The following is a 17,554-nucleotide window of genomic DNA, read 5'->3' on the forward strand; positions in this document are numbered from 1 at the left end:
TCTTAGTATCTGAATCTTAAGAATATTAACACTGATGTTAATTGCCACAGAATAGTACAACACAGTATAGGCCCTTTGGCCCACATTGTTGTGCTGACCCTCAAACCCTGCCTCCTATATACCCCCCCCACCTTAAATTCCTCCATATACCTGTCTAGTAGTCTCTTAAATGTCACTAGTGTATCTGGCTGCACCACTGACTCAGGCAGTGTATTCCATGGACCAACCACTCTCTGAGTAAAAAACCTTCCTCTAATATCCCACCCCTTACCTTAAAGCCATGTCCTCTTGTATTGAGCAGTGGTGCCCTGGGGAAGAAGTGCTGGCTATCCACTCTATCTATTCCTCTTAATATCTTGTATACCTCTATCATGTCTCCTCTCATCCTCCTTCTCTCCAAAGAGTAAAGCCTTAGCTCCCTTAATCTCTGATCATATTGCATACTCTCTAAACCAGGCAGCATCCTGGTAAATCTCCTCTGTACCCTTTCCAATGCTTCCACATCCTTCCTATAGTGAGGCGATCAGAACTGGACACAGTGCTCCAGGTGCGGCCTAACCAGAGTTTTATAGAGCTGCATCATTACCTTGCGACTCTTAAACTGTGTCCCTTGATTTATGAAAGCTAATGCCCCATAAGCTTTCTTAACTACCCTATGTACCTGTGAGGCAGTTTTACAGGGACCTGTGGACATGTACCCCCAGATCCCTATGCTCTTCCACACTACCAAGTATCCTGCCATTTACTTTGTACTCTGCCTTGGAGTTTGTCCTTCCAAAGTGTACCACCTCACACTGCTCCGGGTTGAATGCCATCTGCCACTTCTCAGCCCACTTCTGCAACCTATCAATGTCTCTCTGCTATCTTCGACAATCCTCTACACTATCTACAACACCACCAACCTTTCTGTCGTCTGCAAACTTGCCAACCCACCCTTCTACCCCCACATCCAGATTGTTAATAAAAGTCACAAAAAGTAGAGGTCCCAGAACCGATCCTTGTGGGACACCACTAGTCATAACCCTCCAATCCGAATGTACTCCCTCTACCACGACCCTCTGCCTTCTGCAGGCAAGCCAATTCTGAATCCACCTGGCCAAACTTCCCTGGATCCCATGCCTTCTGACTTTCTGAATAAGCCTACTGTGTGGAACCTTGTCAGATGCCTAACTGAGATCCATATGGATCACATCCACTGCACTACCCTCATTTATATGCCTGGTCACCTCAAAGAACTCCATCAGGCTTGTTAGACACAATCTGCCCTTCACAAAACCATACTGACTGTCCTTGATCAGACCATTATTCTCTAAATGCCCATAGATCCTATGTCGAAGAATCTTTTCCAACAGCTTTCGCACCACAGACGTAAGGCTCACTGGTCTATAATTACCTGGACTATCCCTACTACCTTTTTTGAACAAGGGGGCCTCCCTCTAATCCTTCGATATCATTCCCATAGACAACGAGGACATAAAGATCCTAGCCAGAGGCTCAACAATCTCTTCCCTCGCCTCGTGGAGCAGCCTGGGGAATATTCTGTAAGGCCCCGGGGACTCACTCGTCCTAATGTATTTTAATAACTTCAACACCTCCTCTCCCTTAATGTCAACATGCTCGAGAACATCAACCTCACTCATATTGTCCTCACCATCATCAAGTTCCCTCTCATTGGTGAATACCGAAGAGAAGTATTCCTTGAGGACCTCGCTCACTTCCACAGTCTCCAGGCACGTCTTCCCACCTTTAAGTCTAATTGGTCATACCTTCACTCCTGTCATCCTTTTGTTCTTCACATAATTGAAGAATGCCTTGGGATTTTCCTTTACCCTACTCGCCAAGGCCTTCTCATGCCTCCTTCTTGCTCTTCTCAGTCCCTTCTTAAGCTCCTTCCTTGCTACCCTATATTCCTCTATAGACCCATCTGATCCTTGCTTCCTAAACCTCATGTATACTGCCTTCTTCCACCTGACTAGATTTTCCACCTCACTTGTCACCCAACCATTCTTTATCTTCTTCACTGGAACAAATTTATCCCTAACGTCCTGCAAGAGATCTCTAAATATCGACAACATGTCCATAGTACATTTCCCTGCAAAAACATCATCCCAATTCACACCTGCAAGTTCTAGCCTTATTGCCTCATAATTTGCCCTTCCCCAATTAAAAATTTTCCTGTCCTTTCTGATTCTGTCCTTTTCCTTGATAATGCTAAAGGCCAGGGAGCGGTGGTCACTGTCCCCCAGATGCTCGCCCACTGAGAGATCTGTGACCTGACCCGGTTCATTACCTAATGCTAGATCTAGTATGGCATTCCCCCTAGTCGGCCTGTCAACATACTGTGACAGGAATCCGTCCTGGACACACTTAACAGACTCTGCCCCATCCAAACCCTTGGAACTAATCAGGTGCCAATCAATATTAGGGAAGTTAAAGTCACCCATGATAACAACCCTGTTATTTTTGCACCTTTCCAAATTCTGCCTCCCATTCTGCTCCTCTGTATCTCTGCTGCTACCAGGGGGTCTATAAAATACTCCCAGTAGAGTAACTGCTCCCTTCCTGTTCCTGACTTTCACCCATACTGACTCAAAAGAGGATCCTGCTACATTACCCACCCTTTCTGTAGCTGTAATAGTATCCCTGACCAATAATGCTACCCCTCCTCCCCTTCCCCCCCCCCATCCCTTTTAAAGCACTGAAATCCAGGAATATTGAGAATCCATTCCTGCCCTGGTGCCAGCCAAGTCTCTGTAATGGCCACTACATCATAATTCCATGTATGTATCCAAGCTCTCAGTTCATCACCTTTGTTCCTGATGCTTCTTGCATTGAAGTACACACACTTTAGCCCTTCTACCTTCCTACCTTTACACCCTTTATTCTGCTTCTCTTTCCTCAAAGCCTCTCTGTATGTTAGATCTGGCTTTACTCCATGCACCTCTTTCACTGCTCTGTCGCTCTGGGTCCCATCCCCCTTGCAAATTAGTTTAAACCCTCCTGAACCATGCTAGCAAACCTACCTGCAAGGATATTGCTCCCCTTTGAGTTCAGGTGCAACTCATCCAATCTGTACAGGTCCCACCTTCCCCAGAAGAGATCCCCAATGATCCAAAAGTCTAAAACTATGGTACATTTTGTGGACTAAATTCTATCATGTTGATTTTACTTCTGACATGCACTGAACTATTGCTGCAGAAAAAGTGATTTGATACTATCATCATCATTCCTAAGGTGTCTTATTTACTGTTTAGAAAAATATTGCTATTTCATGCTTTTTTTCTATATATAATTGGGACACCATAGCATTTAATGTGTTTTATTGAATCCACAGTATTTTGACTTTTGTGCTTGAACTGTGGCGTTCTCTTTAAAATAGTGAATTTTGTACTTAGTACTCTGGTTTGATTTTTTTTGATATATTGTATTTATAATTTAGGATGGTCAGTCATGTATTGAAGTACATTATTGTTTCCCCAGGCAATGTGGCTTGGTTATCCTGGAACAAGTGGAGCACCATTCATGGATTATATTATCACTGACAAGGAAACATCTCCGCTTGAGCTAGCAGAGCAGTACTCTGAGAAGCTAGCCTACATGCCCAACACCTTCTTTATTGGAGATCATGCCAATATGTTCCCACATCTTAAGGTAATGCATGGATCTTTCCAGTCAATGTTAATGCCATAGTATGAATTATTTGCCTTGTATGAATGGATGGAAGCCATTTCAGCCCATAAGTCCCATTGTCCCAGCTGACACGATCATAAGGAAACTCCACACAGTATCAGAGATCAGGATTGAAACCAGATCAATGGAGTTGTGAGCTGCTCCTGTGCCATCCCAGCAGAATAGAGGCAAATTGGTTTTAAGTCTTGATTATTCTTAGTTTGCAACATTTTCAGTTCACCATGTGGCTTGTGTTTTAATCGTGTTGTTTTGTATGTATTTTTGGAAGGTTAGCATCAGAATTGTACAGCACCCCAATAAGCTTTGTCCTACCACATCCGTAGCAAATATCAAGTAATTGCATTCGCATTTCTCTCGCATCTCCATTGACACATTCCACCTGCATTTATCTTGCCATCCTTGTAAACAAAATGCTGACAACTTTTTTTTGTTTTAGAAAAAGGCTGTTATTGACTTCAAATCAAATGGGCACATATATGATAATAGGATTGTTTTAAACGGTATTGATCTGAAGGCATTTCTGGACAGCCTACCTGACGTCAAAGTAGTCAAGGTAAGAATTTGAAATTGGCATATAAATTGTGTTGAATGGGTTATATGTCCATGCTTTACTGAGCTGAATTAAACATATCTAGTAACAGTGTGAACCTAGGAGTGATCCACCCTTTAATGATTATGAAACCTGCTTGGATTTTCAACTTCCAGTAAATCATACCACTATATTCCACATTCTTGTATCAGAAAATGGAAGAACATATTGAAGCTCATTAAAGCATTACAGGCCCTGATTTTTTTTTAATATATGGAGCGTGGCAAAGTGATGAGATTTCCAACTGATTTCAGAGAAACATGTTCAGAAAGATTGAGGTATCAGAGGGTTATTTTACCTGGCTAAAATTATTCTTGCATTGAACGACTCCTTCAACTCTGCTCATTTTCTCCAAGCAAAAATGTAGCTATGGGAGTTTGTTAGGGCCTGTGCCACGTATGCATTAGTTACTTGAAAGAATGTTTGTTTTATTTCTATTTGGATATCCTTGCTCAACCTTTTTGTTAGGTTGGTGTTTCTTGCAGTTGCACAAATGTCATTCCTGCACTCCTTTTAAATACAATCCTTCTGAGTCTCCCTATTGATATATTTATTTTTCCATAAGACATAGGTGCAGGTTTAGGACATTCTGCTCATTGAGTCGCCTCCGCCATTCAATCATGGCAGATTTATTTCCCCACTAAATGCTATTCTCCCTATAACCTAATTAAGAACCTATCGACCTTTGCTTTAAATATACTTAATGACTTGGCCTTCACTGCTGTCTGTGGTAATGAACTCCACAGAATTTGGTGCTGAATTTAACAATTTTGGGTGATCTCTTATTTTCTCTCAAAGTGTTGCATTATTTTTTTTCTTCTGTTGCATGCTCCTGGTTTCTAAAGTAAAGCTTTGACAGCTTCTATTTGTACTCCATCAAAGGCATTCCCTTGGTCCTCCTGACACTGGACTCACCAACTCGCAACAACGCCTTTATTTCCTGCGGAGCCTGAAGAAAGCTCACCTCTGTCCCAGGACACTGACGGACTTTTACCACTGTACCACTGAGAGCATACTCACCAACTGCACCTCAGTGTGGTATGGCAATTGTCCCGTATCGGATCGCAAAGCACTCCAGCGTGTGGTGAAAACTGCCCAGCGGATTATCAGCACCCAATTGCCCACCATTGAGAACATCTACCATAAACGCTGCCTGGGCAGGGTGAAAAGCATTATCAGGGATGCATCTCACCCTAACCATGGACTTTTTACTCTCCTCCCATCCGGTAGGCACTACAGGAGCCTCAGCTCCCGCACCAGCAGGCACAGGAAGAGCTTCTTCCCTGAGGCTGTGACACTGCTGAACCTCTCATCACAGCGCTAAGCAGTATTGCATTCGTATTGTACTGTCTCAGTACTTTTGTTTGTGTGTTATAGCGCTTTTTATTCACAGTTATTTTGTAAATAACAGTATTCTTTGCATTTCTGGTCAGATGCTAAATGCATTTCATTGGCTTTGTATCTGTACTCGGCACAATGACAATAAAGTTGAATCTAATCTAATCTTAAAATGTACTTGATCTCTCACTTGTTGACATTATTTATTACCCCAGAGGTGCTGTTTGACCTGGAGAGTATTTCCAGTTTATTATTTTGGATTATAAACACCTGTAGGTATTTGTTTTGTTCTTAAGACCCCACTTTTCTAACTAATGCTTTTCAATCTGTTTACAGCTGAAGTGCCCTGATGGTGGGGACAACTCTGACACAAATTCTGCACTTTCAATGCCTGTTGTTCCTATGAACACTGCAGCTGAAGCCATTATCAACATGATCAACCAGGGGCAAATTCAGGTTACAATCAATAATTTTACAGTCAGCAATGGACTAGCAACAACTCAAGTAAGTGATAGTATGGACATTTTGGAAAGGTGGAGGGTAGCATTCAAAAATTGAATGAGTAAAATTTCCATGCAGCTGTAGAGCTGGGGTGGAAGAAGCTTAGAGGAAATGAAACTGTCAGTCACACAAACAATATCTTGTCTTTTGATATAAAGCTGACATGGGTTTAAATGGACACAAGCCCTTGTTTATTTATCATAGAGCTGCTTAGTGAATCAGTGATTTTTGTTTTGGGTTAAATGGGGCTATTTTAGTGTTGGCAGATTTCAGTTTGCAGAAGTGCATGTTTGTATTTTCCTGTTTATGGTGATGGCTTTCTGAATGAAACTTAAGCTCTTCTGTTAATTAGCGAGAATTTTGCCTTTCATCAGATTAACAACAAGGCAGCAACTGGAGAGGAGGTTCCCCGAACAATTATTGTTACAACACGCTCTCAGTATGGCTTACCTGAAGATGCCATTGTTTATTGTAACTTCAACCAGCTGTATAAAATTGATCCAGCTACACTTCAAATGTGGGCCAGTGTGAGTATTAGTACTTCAACAGCTTATCATTGTAATTTTTTTTTTATTTGTGGAAGTTGGATCAGTTGTTTTGTGCTTAAAAGGGAAAATTAAATTTAGAGCGGTGAAGGAAAATGCACTTGCAAATCTAGTTGACAGTTGTTCCAGTCATGAACTGAATTGTCAAAGAAGATTGAATATTGGCATTTTTTCCAAAGTGATCAAATGCACACTTGTTTGGGTATATTGAGGTGTGAACTTTTGAGTTTTGGATTTTGAAAATATCAGTGTAGTTTTTTTCTTCCTGTTACATTGATCAGTAAAATTATGTCAGATATTTACATCAATCCGTGTTTTCTGTTTGCCACCTCATTGCATAATTCCTTTGATGTCCAAAAGTTCAACTCAGTTGTCATTTAACCAGACATGAATACTGCAAAATGAGCAGCATTACTACGGGGTCAAGGTGCAAAGACACATTACCAAAAGTCACACACAGTAAGCACACACAAGATCGCAATTACGTAATAAGTGTTGCAATGCCACGGCTTGATACAATACAAGTCAACAAAACCCATATAGACACATATATGCATTTATCTGTCGTCCAGACACCCCAGCCCACTGATATCGTCTGTCTGCTGGCCTCCGACGCTTGCTGGGTGGGGCTCTCAGGTCCAGTGCTCTCATATGCAAACACATAGATTAGTAAAAACACAAGCAAACAAATGTGTATGTATGTAGTCCAGACCCCCCCCCCCAGTCCATTTTAAAGTTTCAGTTAACCACCGCTGTGCTACGCTGCCCCCAGTAGAGCATGTTGGCCCAGATGCCTGTCCTTCAACAGCTGAAAAGTAAGTCACCCTGCAGCTTGAGGCCTGAGTCCACTGAGTGCCATTTTAAAAATCTGCAGTTGGCACAACAGAGCTTTCCTTTTACCAAGTATAACTCTCAGAGGGCAGCTCCGATTCCGTTCTGAACACAGCCCTACACCACCCCTGTGAAGTGCAATGGCTTTGTCTCCTTACTCCTGGCAGTTGCAATACAGGCAATGCTGTGGCTTCAGGCCTAGTCCTCGCTATCACCGAGCACTAGGCCCCCTCCATCTGCCCCTGCTCGCATTTAATAAATTAGTGAATTGGACTTGCAGCCTAGCAGATTAACAATGTCCAAAGGGATCCTGTGATCACACGAAAAGCGATCACTATTTGACTATAAGCTTCCATTGACTCAGGAAGCAGCACATTGCTCAGCTCCTTCATTATCTCCCACTACTGAGCCGCTCAATGATGGTGTAGATCTGCCATACTTTGAGTTCTTAACGTATAACAGGATCTTGTGAAAATTAGATGTATGTTTAAGTAGAACGGTAGCGCCTTTTGTTGATCCCGAAGAATCTATTACAACCTGTTGCATTGCCATCTTGCCGGATAACATCTTGTAGACGAGTTGACATCTTAGTAGATTTACATGTGGCACATGAGCGCTTACAGCCTTCTGAAGTAGAGAAGATTTTTAATTTAACTTTTTAATGTAAAAAAATTTCTCAGACCAGTTTTGAATGTTCAGCTACTTCCCAGTAAAAATCGTATGAGCTTGTATTTATTTTTACTCAATTACTGTGAACAAAGTTGGGCATCTAGTTCCTGACTTTGGTTCAGCCATGATTTATTCTCTTGATAATGTGTTGAAAGGACTACTTTTCAGATCTTGTTGCTGGTATTGTTCCTCCTTGTGAAGGTCAAAGATATTTTATGATTAATTGTGATTAATCTAGGAAGCAATTGCCTTAGATAAATTGTAAATAATGCAGATATATTAATATATTTTATTCCATGTCTGCCTCTGAGGGAAAATGTATGCAACAATATATCTGGGAAGCAATTTTGCATTGAATGGTAATTGTCTGACTTGCAACTGGTATTCTCTACCTGTTTGTGTCTGCTTTGGTAACTAAGCTCCAGAAGTTATCACCCAGAACGTTTTGTTTGAGGGAACAGTTTTAAGATTTACTTTGCTTTCGTAACTCTTTATAATTAATGAGTGCAGATCTTAAGATGGATTCTAATATACAGTAGCTGAAAGTGTACATGCAGGATGAAACAGTTTGTAGATATGTGCTAATTTTGAGAGCAACTTTTTTCCTTCACAGAAATGAAGGTATTGAAAAAAATTCACTATGTTGTCTTACCCTACAGATACTAAAGCGGGTTCCTAACAGTGTACTGTGGCTCCTTCGATTTCCTGCAGTTGGAGAACCCAACATTCAGCAGTATGCCCAGAATATGGGTCTGTCTGCTAACCGTATTATCTTTTCACCTGTTGCTCCAAAAGAAGAACATGTCAGGCGAGGACAGCTGGCTGATGTGTGTCTGGACACTCCACTTTGTAATGGTCACACCACTGGAATGGATGTGCTCTGGGCTGGAACACCAATGGTGACAATGCCGGGTATGTGCAGTTACGTTTCTATCTTTTGAAGTCATAATTGTTGAAGGAACGATTTGTGTTGAGGGATTCTGAACTTGAGTATCTTACTTTTGTTCTTTTAAGTACCTTACTCTTGTTCTGTGATGTCATCTGTCTTAATATTTTTTGGATGAGAGGTTGCTTTATTGAATTAATAATTCTATTCTGTTCTGCAATGTTAAACTTAAAATTATCAGCCGGGAATGTCCATTATGTCTTCACTAAAATGGTATTTTTGCAGGCAGTCCTACATGTAAATTTATTATGCTTGCAGTAAGTATAGTTATTGGGTGTCTTTGGACTGGACAATATAGTTAAATAAATTAACTTCTGTTACACTGCCTGTGTGTTGCTATGGTAGAATTACCAAGGACATTTTTAAATTTTATCAATCTATTCATTTTGTGATGTAAGTTAAATGATAATTACCATTTTGTGTGTTGGAAAGCTTATTACCACATAATGTAAAAATGTTAACAGATGGTTTTCAATTCAGGATATTGAAAATGATAGTAATAAATTGTTAAAGCATTGGCCATAATTTTTGCCAAATAGAGTTGAATTGTTAAGTCAGAGAGAAAATGTTGCATTTTTTTTAAAAAAAGGTAGTTGAGGGAAACCAGCTGCCTACAAGGTAGCTTGTATAATTCCAGCTGAGTGGAAACATGAAGGGTATAATTGGGTTTAAAATGTTAGAACATTTAGAGCAACTGAGTTTCTTGCTCAGGGTAGGTCAAGTCCGGTGTAGTTAAATAATTTTGAGGAAGGTCAGTTGTAGTTAAATAATTCTGAGGAAGGTTTGTTTTGCAGAGAAAACATTTGAGAGTTGAAGGTAGACTTTAGATCTGGTTTTGAATGAGGGATGCTTTAGATGTATTGATTGTAACTCTTTGTCATTAGGAACATGAACTTTTCACCATCTTGGTTGAAGGAATATTATCAAGGTAAATACACAGATAGGAAAAGGCATTTACATAGAGATTAGGATTAGAAAGGAGGTGGTACAGGAAATGGAATTAAAGTAGTTTAAATGTGAAGTCTTTCTGTTCAGAGAGAGAAAGATGAATTTAAGATTCTTGCAGTAACAACATTATAGCCGTTCACATTGGGCATGTTTGTGTAATAACCCTATCAAGCAAGTTTAGGAACTGACATTGATATTTGTGAGGCAACACACACAAAATGCTGGAGGAACTCAGCAGGCGAGGCAGCATTTCGGGCCAAGACTCTTCATGGGGACTGAAAAGAAAGGAGAAGTCAGAGTAAGAATGTGGGAGGGAAGGAGGAAGATGTGCAAGGTGGTAAGTGAAATTGGGGGGGGGGCGGTGAAGTAAAGAGCTGTAAAGTTGATTGGCAAAAGAGATAAGGGGCTGGAGAAGGGTTGAATATAATGGGAGAGGATAGAAGACCATGGAAGAAAGATGAGCAGCACCAGAGGGGGGTGATGGGCAGGTAAGGAGATACAGTTGGGGGGGGGGGAACAGGAATGGTGAAGGGGAGGAGTAATGAAATTTAACCCTTCTTTCACCAATCAACTTCCCAACTCTTTACTTCACACCCTCCCCATCTCTGGGTTTCACCTATCACCTTGTGCTACTACTGTGTCTCTTCACCCCCACACACCTTCTAACTTTGACTTCTTTCTTTCCAGTCTGATGAAGGGTCTCTGCCCAAATCGTCGACTGTTTACTCTTTTCCATAGATGTTGCCTGGCCTGTTGAGTTCCTCCAGCGTTTTGTGTGTGTGTTGCTTTGATATTTTTGATATCTTTATGTAACTACTCTTGTTCAGAAAGCGGTTCTATTTCAGTTTCTTGATGCAAATGTTCTACAAATGATGATCTTATGACTGCTTTGTGTTATATTTGATCTTGTATATTAATTTGCAAATATGTCATTTCTGCTGGGGAAAGATTAGACATAATAGTACAGTATTGTTCAAAAGTGTTTGGCATCCTAGATTTTTTTTAATATTAAGGTTTTTTTAGATGGGGTTTTTTTTGTCTTCTACATTAGTGTCAGTAGAAAAGAGCAAATGTTAATTTTCCAAGAAATTAAATATTTCGTTAAAGTAACATTAAGTAATAGACCAATTTTCAAATTAAAACTTGCTTACTTTGTAGCTATATAGCCCAGTGCATGACTAAACAAAGATAACAATCGTGCTAATGATCAATGACAGAATGAGGTGAATGAACTAAACTAATTTACTGAAACATAAACGTTTGTTTAAGGTGATACAATAGCTTAACCATCAAGTTATCAATTCTTACACCATGGCAAGAGTGAGCAAAGCAACAAGGCAGTCATCCTGCATCAGCTAGGTCCCTCCAAGCAGAAATTTTGTAGCAGACAGGAGTTTCAAGATAAGCTGTCCAAGCTCTTTGGAAGAAGCATAACGAAAGGGCGTGATTGAGGAACAGAAATGCAGTGGCTGGCCATGGAAACTGAGTGCAGCAGACGAGGAATACACCAAACTGATGTCCCTTCTAAATCGGTAATAATTCAGCACTGTTATCAGCTCTGAACACACAGAAATCACTGGAACCAAATAACACCCCTCTGGTCTGGAGAAGTCTTGTCAGAAGTGGTCTTCATGGAAGAGTTGCTGCCAAATAGTCATTCCTCTGAAGTAGAAACAAAACCAAGAGACTCGCCTATGCACAAAAACACAAGGACTGGAGTGCTGACTAATGGCAGCAAGTGCTCTGAGCTGTTGAGTCAAAATTTGAAATTTTTAACTCAAACAAGAGACAGTTTGTGAATAGAGAGCACTGCATGGATGAGTGTCTACAGCCAAAAGTGAAACATGGCAGAGTTTCCCTGCAGGTTTGGGTCTGCATTTCTGCAAATGGAGTTGGTGATTTGGTCAGAATTAATGGAATCTTCAATGCTGAGAAGTACAAGCAGATTCTCATCCATCATGCAACACGATCAGAAAGGTGTCACAACTTCATTCTGCCACAAGTCAGTGACCCCAAAGGTATAACCAAAGTCATAAAGAACTATCTTCGGTGAAAAGAAGAACAAGGAGTGGGCTGGCTGGTGGCGCAATGACATCAGCATCAGACTCTGGAACGGATGTTCCCGGGTTCGAACCCAATCAGGGCTGCTCCCGAGTACGCTTTCCATCCGTGCCGGGTTGAGTGTCGAGATCGCAACTTGACCTCGTAAAATAAAAGGGGAAAAATACTGCGAAATGTCTGTGTGAGGAGTAGTGTGCCACACAGTCTCTCTCGCTCTGTGCCTTGTAAAGGCACGAAAAAAACATTGTCCCACCAACATTCACGCGCAAAAAAAAAGAAAGAACAAGGAGTTCTGCAGCAAATGGTATAGCCTCCACAGAGTCCTGATCTCAACATCATTGAGGCTGTCTGCGAAAACCTGGGGGGGGGGGGGGGGGGGAGAGAGAAGTAAGGAAGATATCCAAAGTCGACAGAAGAACTGTGGCAACTTCTCCAAGATGCTTGGAACAACCTACCAGCGGAGTTTCTTATAAACTGCATAGTGGTTTTAAAAGCAGGGGTGGTCACACCAGATCCTGACGAAGGGTCTCGGCCTGAAACGTCAACTGTACCTCTTCCTAGAGATGCTGCGTTCACCAGCAACTTTGATGTGTGTTGGTGGTCACTCCAGATATTGATTTTTAGTTTGTTTTTTTTTCCTGATTACTGCTTTTTATTAGTAATTTTTTGATAATTAGAAACTTCATTTCGTTATTTTTGAAAGCATCTTCCCTTTACAGAATTCTTCTATGTGCCTGTAACTTTTACACACTACTGTACTTGTCACTTTTTTGTTCGCATTTCTCTGCACTTGCATATTGATCTCAAGTTTTTCCTACTCATTTCCAGATCAGTATTTGATCCAAATATGTTCTTTACTTCGATTACCCAAATATAACAAGTTTCACTAAAGTGAGCAGTCTGTATACCTAATTGCTGGAAGTTTGCTAGCAGTCAGCTGTCCATTTTCATTTAACCACTCTAAAGCCAGGTTTGTCTTGAATCGATAATGTCCTAGTAGCTTCCTCAACCAATTTGCCTCAATTCCCTTCGCAATATCCACTGTAGCATAGAGTTTGCTAGAGGTAAATGACATTGTGTACCAAGGTCTATTGAAAAAGATGTTGAACACAGAACCCTTTTAATAGTGCTTGAGTCTTATTTCAGCTGGCAAAGTTGTCAAAAATATAAGTGCCTGTGAAATCCAGGAGTATTGAAAAATACTAAATATTGGGAATATTTCTTTAAATTACTTAACTTCTAAAAGTAATTAAAAGTTAAGTGAACTTAATTGTATTAACAAACAGGAATAATACTGCAACTGTTTATCTCTATTACATGAATGGAGTCACTGAAAGTTTTCCCAAGTCCGAATAGCCATTGGCCTGTTTGGGGCTCTTGCATTCCTTCAAGTATATACTTCTGGACTTTTTGCATAGGGAAATGCTGACCAATCAATGCAAACTATCTGCATTTCTTGGGGGAAGTCTTACCTGAAAATCACTGAAGAAAAGCACATGTTTGTCAATGCATGCATGAGTTAAAAATCTATTAATTTTTTTTTCCTTCTTGCAGGGGAAACACTCGCATCTCGTGTTGCTGCCTCACAATTGACATGCTTGGGATGTCCAGAATTGATAGCAAAGACCAGACAAGAATATGAGGATATTGCTGCCATGTTGGGCACAGATATGGAATAGTATGTTCTCATTTTCTCTCTTTTTTTGGGGAGGGGGGCTGTTAATGTTTTATTGGTGTATATCTCCTGTTGGTACTTGTTACCTTAAATAACAAGTTTGGTGAGTGCTAACTTGCAATTTGCGAATAAAGTAGCTCAGTATGGTGTTAGCTCTCCTGCTTCACCTTGGAAATTAATTATTCAATGATTTCATGATCTTTGTTAATGTTAAACATTTAAAGGGACAGTTTCATGATCTGAAAGTAGTCTCTTTAATGTTAGCAACAAACTGAAGTACAAATACAAGATTCTGCAGATACTGGAAATCCAGAGTAACATACAGAAAATGGAGGAACTCATTCAAGCAACAATGAAGGAACTCGGTCCGAGCATTGACTGTTTATTCTTTTTCATAGCCTGTTGAGGTTTTTTTTAAATGTAAACTGTTGTAGGGAACAACTGACAATTTGACTTGAAAAGGCAGCCGCCAAAAGCATATCTCATCCAGAAGAGCAGGACTTCGGAAATCTTACTCTGCGTTTCTTTTTCTCTGTTGGCTCCTTTCAAATGATGGCACCTGTTGATCAGGAAGAAGTTAACCTGTCAATCTTTCTATTTTTGTTCTGTAACCGTCCCTTTTACTTTGCACTGTTACTTTTTGTCATTGTATTTTCCTGCTGACCAGGCTTGCTTTTGTTCCTTTCTTTGTAACTTTTCTTGCACCCTTTTAAATGTTTTAATTTTCATCAGAACAAGAAAGTTTGTTTTGAAATATTAATTCAGTCCTTCTTTCCAGAAATGCTCTTCAATTTTTGCGTATTTCTAGTGTTGAACATCTTTATCCCTATATCAGTCTAGCATTCTCTTGACATAGCAATATCTACAACTAACAACTTAACCACATCTAAGATGTAATTGAGGTAGGTAGATTAATGTTTTCAAACACCCATATACCCCACCTGTAGAGATGCTTGAAATTAATTTAATTTATGCTGTACTTCATAAATTTGCTAAATTACTATTAAGATGTGCTGCTTACTACAATTATATTTTGTTGTAATAAAACAGCTTTCCTGATACTGAAAAACTGAAATTTGATCGTGGTTTCCCATTTCATTGAAAGATTTAACAATATTTGAACACCAGCTTAATTTTAGGATATAGCTGAGATTCATGGATTGGAAATGAACAGACCATAGACTTCCATTAATTTTAGAATGATCTGCTAGTGTAAAACAGATCTGTGTTTGAAATTTCACAATGGAAAATTAAGGACTCCACCTATTTTGTTATTGAATGCCAATTCTAGTTGAGATGCTCATTACTTAACTTTAAAAGATGTATTATATTGTTTAGATATACAAGATAATCTACCCACAATCTGATAAATGGGATAACATAACACTTCATAGAGAGGGCTTCAGTTTTGTCATTAGATTTTCTAGGTCATCAGTACATTTTGTTTAGCTGCCAAGTGCAGGAAGTGGATAGAACATTTGGCAGATTATAGTAGCGGCAGTGTTTGAATGTAGAGAGCTTTAATTTGTGAGCCTGACACGATTTTGACAATGTTTTTGTACAGTCTAAAGAAGATCCGTGGGAAGGTGTGGAAGCAAAGAGTGACCAGCCCGTTGTTCAACACCAAGCAATATACTATGGATTTAGAGCGTTTGTACATGCAAATGTGGGAGCATTATGCAGCAAACAATAAACCAGACCACATAATCAAGCCATTTAAAGCTATGGAGACAAATGAAACTGCCTAAAACTCCATTTGTAAAGTATGGCAAATTAACATGTGAAGACTGATCTGCACTCTTGGCTCCAAGACTTCCTTGGCAATGATTGTTTTAGATTTTTAAGATGAGAAATTCTGGCAATAATGGAATTTCATACCAACGCAGAGTGACTGAAGATTGGAGCCAGTTCATTGGAAGAATTTTTTTTTATTTGAACTGAACTGTGAAAACAGAATTGGCCCAAACATACCCTGTGCAGAAATGCAACTTATTTAAATTGAGTAGTGGTATTCTAGTGGATGAAAATGAAAATATTTGTAATATTTAACTAAGACTTCAGACTTGTGATTTGATGTTAAAAATCTGATATTAGCAAATCGTTGCTGTACAAATGGATGGCAGAGGCTTCCTTTTGAATGTCAGAAGGAGGAGGCCTGATGGTCAGATAAGTTTATTAAGGCCTTATAATAACACTTTAAAGAGGTGGCATTATGTTTTTACCTGTCTGTCAAATTATTTTTATACACCATAGGCTCCCTTTCATGGTAGCCTTTGTGCTCTTTGCCTTGCAGGCTTCTTGGTTGCAAAATCTGTGTTTGTGCTGAAAATTTGCTTTCAATATGAAAAGGAAGTGTGCCAAATGAACAATTTAACTTTGTTGCTATTTGCTCCAGGTCTTCAAATGTTGTCGCCGGATTACCAGTTGTCCTATGGTGGCTCACATATGCATTTGGATGAATTTAATTGTGTCAGACACAAACTCAAATGATGCAATGAAATGCATTTCCTTATCTGTCCCATAAATTTGAATGAAGCTGTAGTATGCGTTTCTTTGCATGACCATGCAGGTGTAATAATTGTATGGAGTAGCAGTGCAACAGCTGTCGCTGAGGTCTGAAATGAAGTTTTGAAGACTGACCCAGTGCAGGAACCATTTGGAATAATTAAAAGCAGTTAATCGGGAGAGTGGTTGTTCTTCTGCCTCACTGAATGGACTCATTTGATTTTTATAGGATCATTTGTGAAGGGCTAAGGGTTAGCCCCCAGGTAAGTATTTCATCTGTTATTAATATTATGTAGATTTAGCAGCATTCTACAGTTTTCTCATTTTACATATTCAATTGGTGGAAAAGCTTTGTGGGTGTATTTGGAAGATTTTCTTTTGCTCTCAGTTTACATGTTCTTAGGTATAACCAAACTGTTTTCAGAGTTGATTCTCAGGTCTGCATCAAGAGTTACTTCAACTTGAGGCTTCATCACTTCAACTTGATGGTTAATTGATTTGCTGGGAGATGGGAGAAACCATGATTGTAAATATTAACCTTAGATTCTCCCTCTTGTTGCTCATCCAAAAGTTTCATAAAATGATATTAAACAGAGTCCAGTTAGTTTAATATATAATGAAACCAGATTTTAGCAGCTGGAATTCCCAAGCACCTCTAGTGGGGAGAGAGATAATGTCTGGTTCATATTGTTTAGTGGATTGATAACTTTATTTAACAAAAATAAACAGTGATATGGTTTGTACTGAAGCTGAGAGATATGACAACATATACGGGTGAGCATATTCTAAAAAGTCGTTCACTTGGGTATGAAGTAATAATACGCACGAGGTGGTTATTTTTACTTGTAGATTTTTTTAAAAGATTCTTGATTATCAGCTATTTTAACGTGCATCTTATTCATATTTTGTTGCTAAAAAGACTTCCTCCAATTTTGGAATTGTTTGCGTTTCAGGCTGTTTAAGTATGAAGCTGTAAATACATGTGAATGAGAATCTAATGTATCTGCATACAATAATAAAGCAGTTGAATGCTTCTCCAGATGCCTTTGATTTCTTTATTGTTATTTATATGTGTGATCTTTGTCACTGACATTTTTTATTTGAAATCAGTTAAATATTTACCCATTTATACAGTACTATTATAATATTTGGCAGGTAAACACAGATAAAAATTCCTGCCACTTCAGCTCTGAAATTTGCTAAGCTGCTTTTTCTGCAAATTTTTTCTACCATACAGCATCGGACTTCGGGACGAA

The 17,554-nt window shown here is 39.5% G+C and overlaps 1 protein-coding gene across 2 annotated transcripts in view; it reads left to right on the forward strand.

Annotated features, from left to right (window-relative positions):
• The window catches only part of LOC140204216 (UDP-N-acetylglucosamine--peptide N-acetylglucosaminyltransferase 110 kDa subunit), a 48,594-nt gene extending 31,257 nt beyond the window's left edge, over positions 1–17,337 (forward strand). For both annotated transcript variants that reach the window (XM_072270740.1, XM_072270741.1), the window contains 7 exons: positions 3,481–3,651; positions 4,127–4,243; positions 5,954–6,121; positions 6,493–6,645; positions 8,823–9,075; positions 13,673–13,796; positions 15,358–17,337. In XM_072270740.1, the coding sequence (XP_072126841.1) occupies positions 3,481–3,651; positions 4,127–4,243; positions 5,954–6,121; positions 6,493–6,645; positions 8,823–9,075; positions 13,673–13,796; positions 15,358–15,541 (1,170 nt within the window). In that variant the 3' untranslated portion in view covers positions 15,542–17,337. The remainder of the gene's footprint in view (positions 1–3,480; positions 3,652–4,126; positions 4,244–5,953; positions 6,122–6,492; positions 6,646–8,822; positions 9,076–13,672; positions 13,797–15,357) is intronic.
• Positions 17,338–17,554: the final 217 nt, after the last annotated feature.

The sequence above is a fragment of the Mobula birostris genome, chromosome 10 (genome assembly GCF_030028105.1).
Source record: "Mobula birostris isolate sMobBir1 chromosome 10, sMobBir1.hap1, whole genome shotgun sequence".
NCBI classification, from domain to species: Eukaryota; Metazoa; Chordata; class Chondrichthyes; order Myliobatiformes; family Myliobatidae; genus Mobula; species Mobula birostris.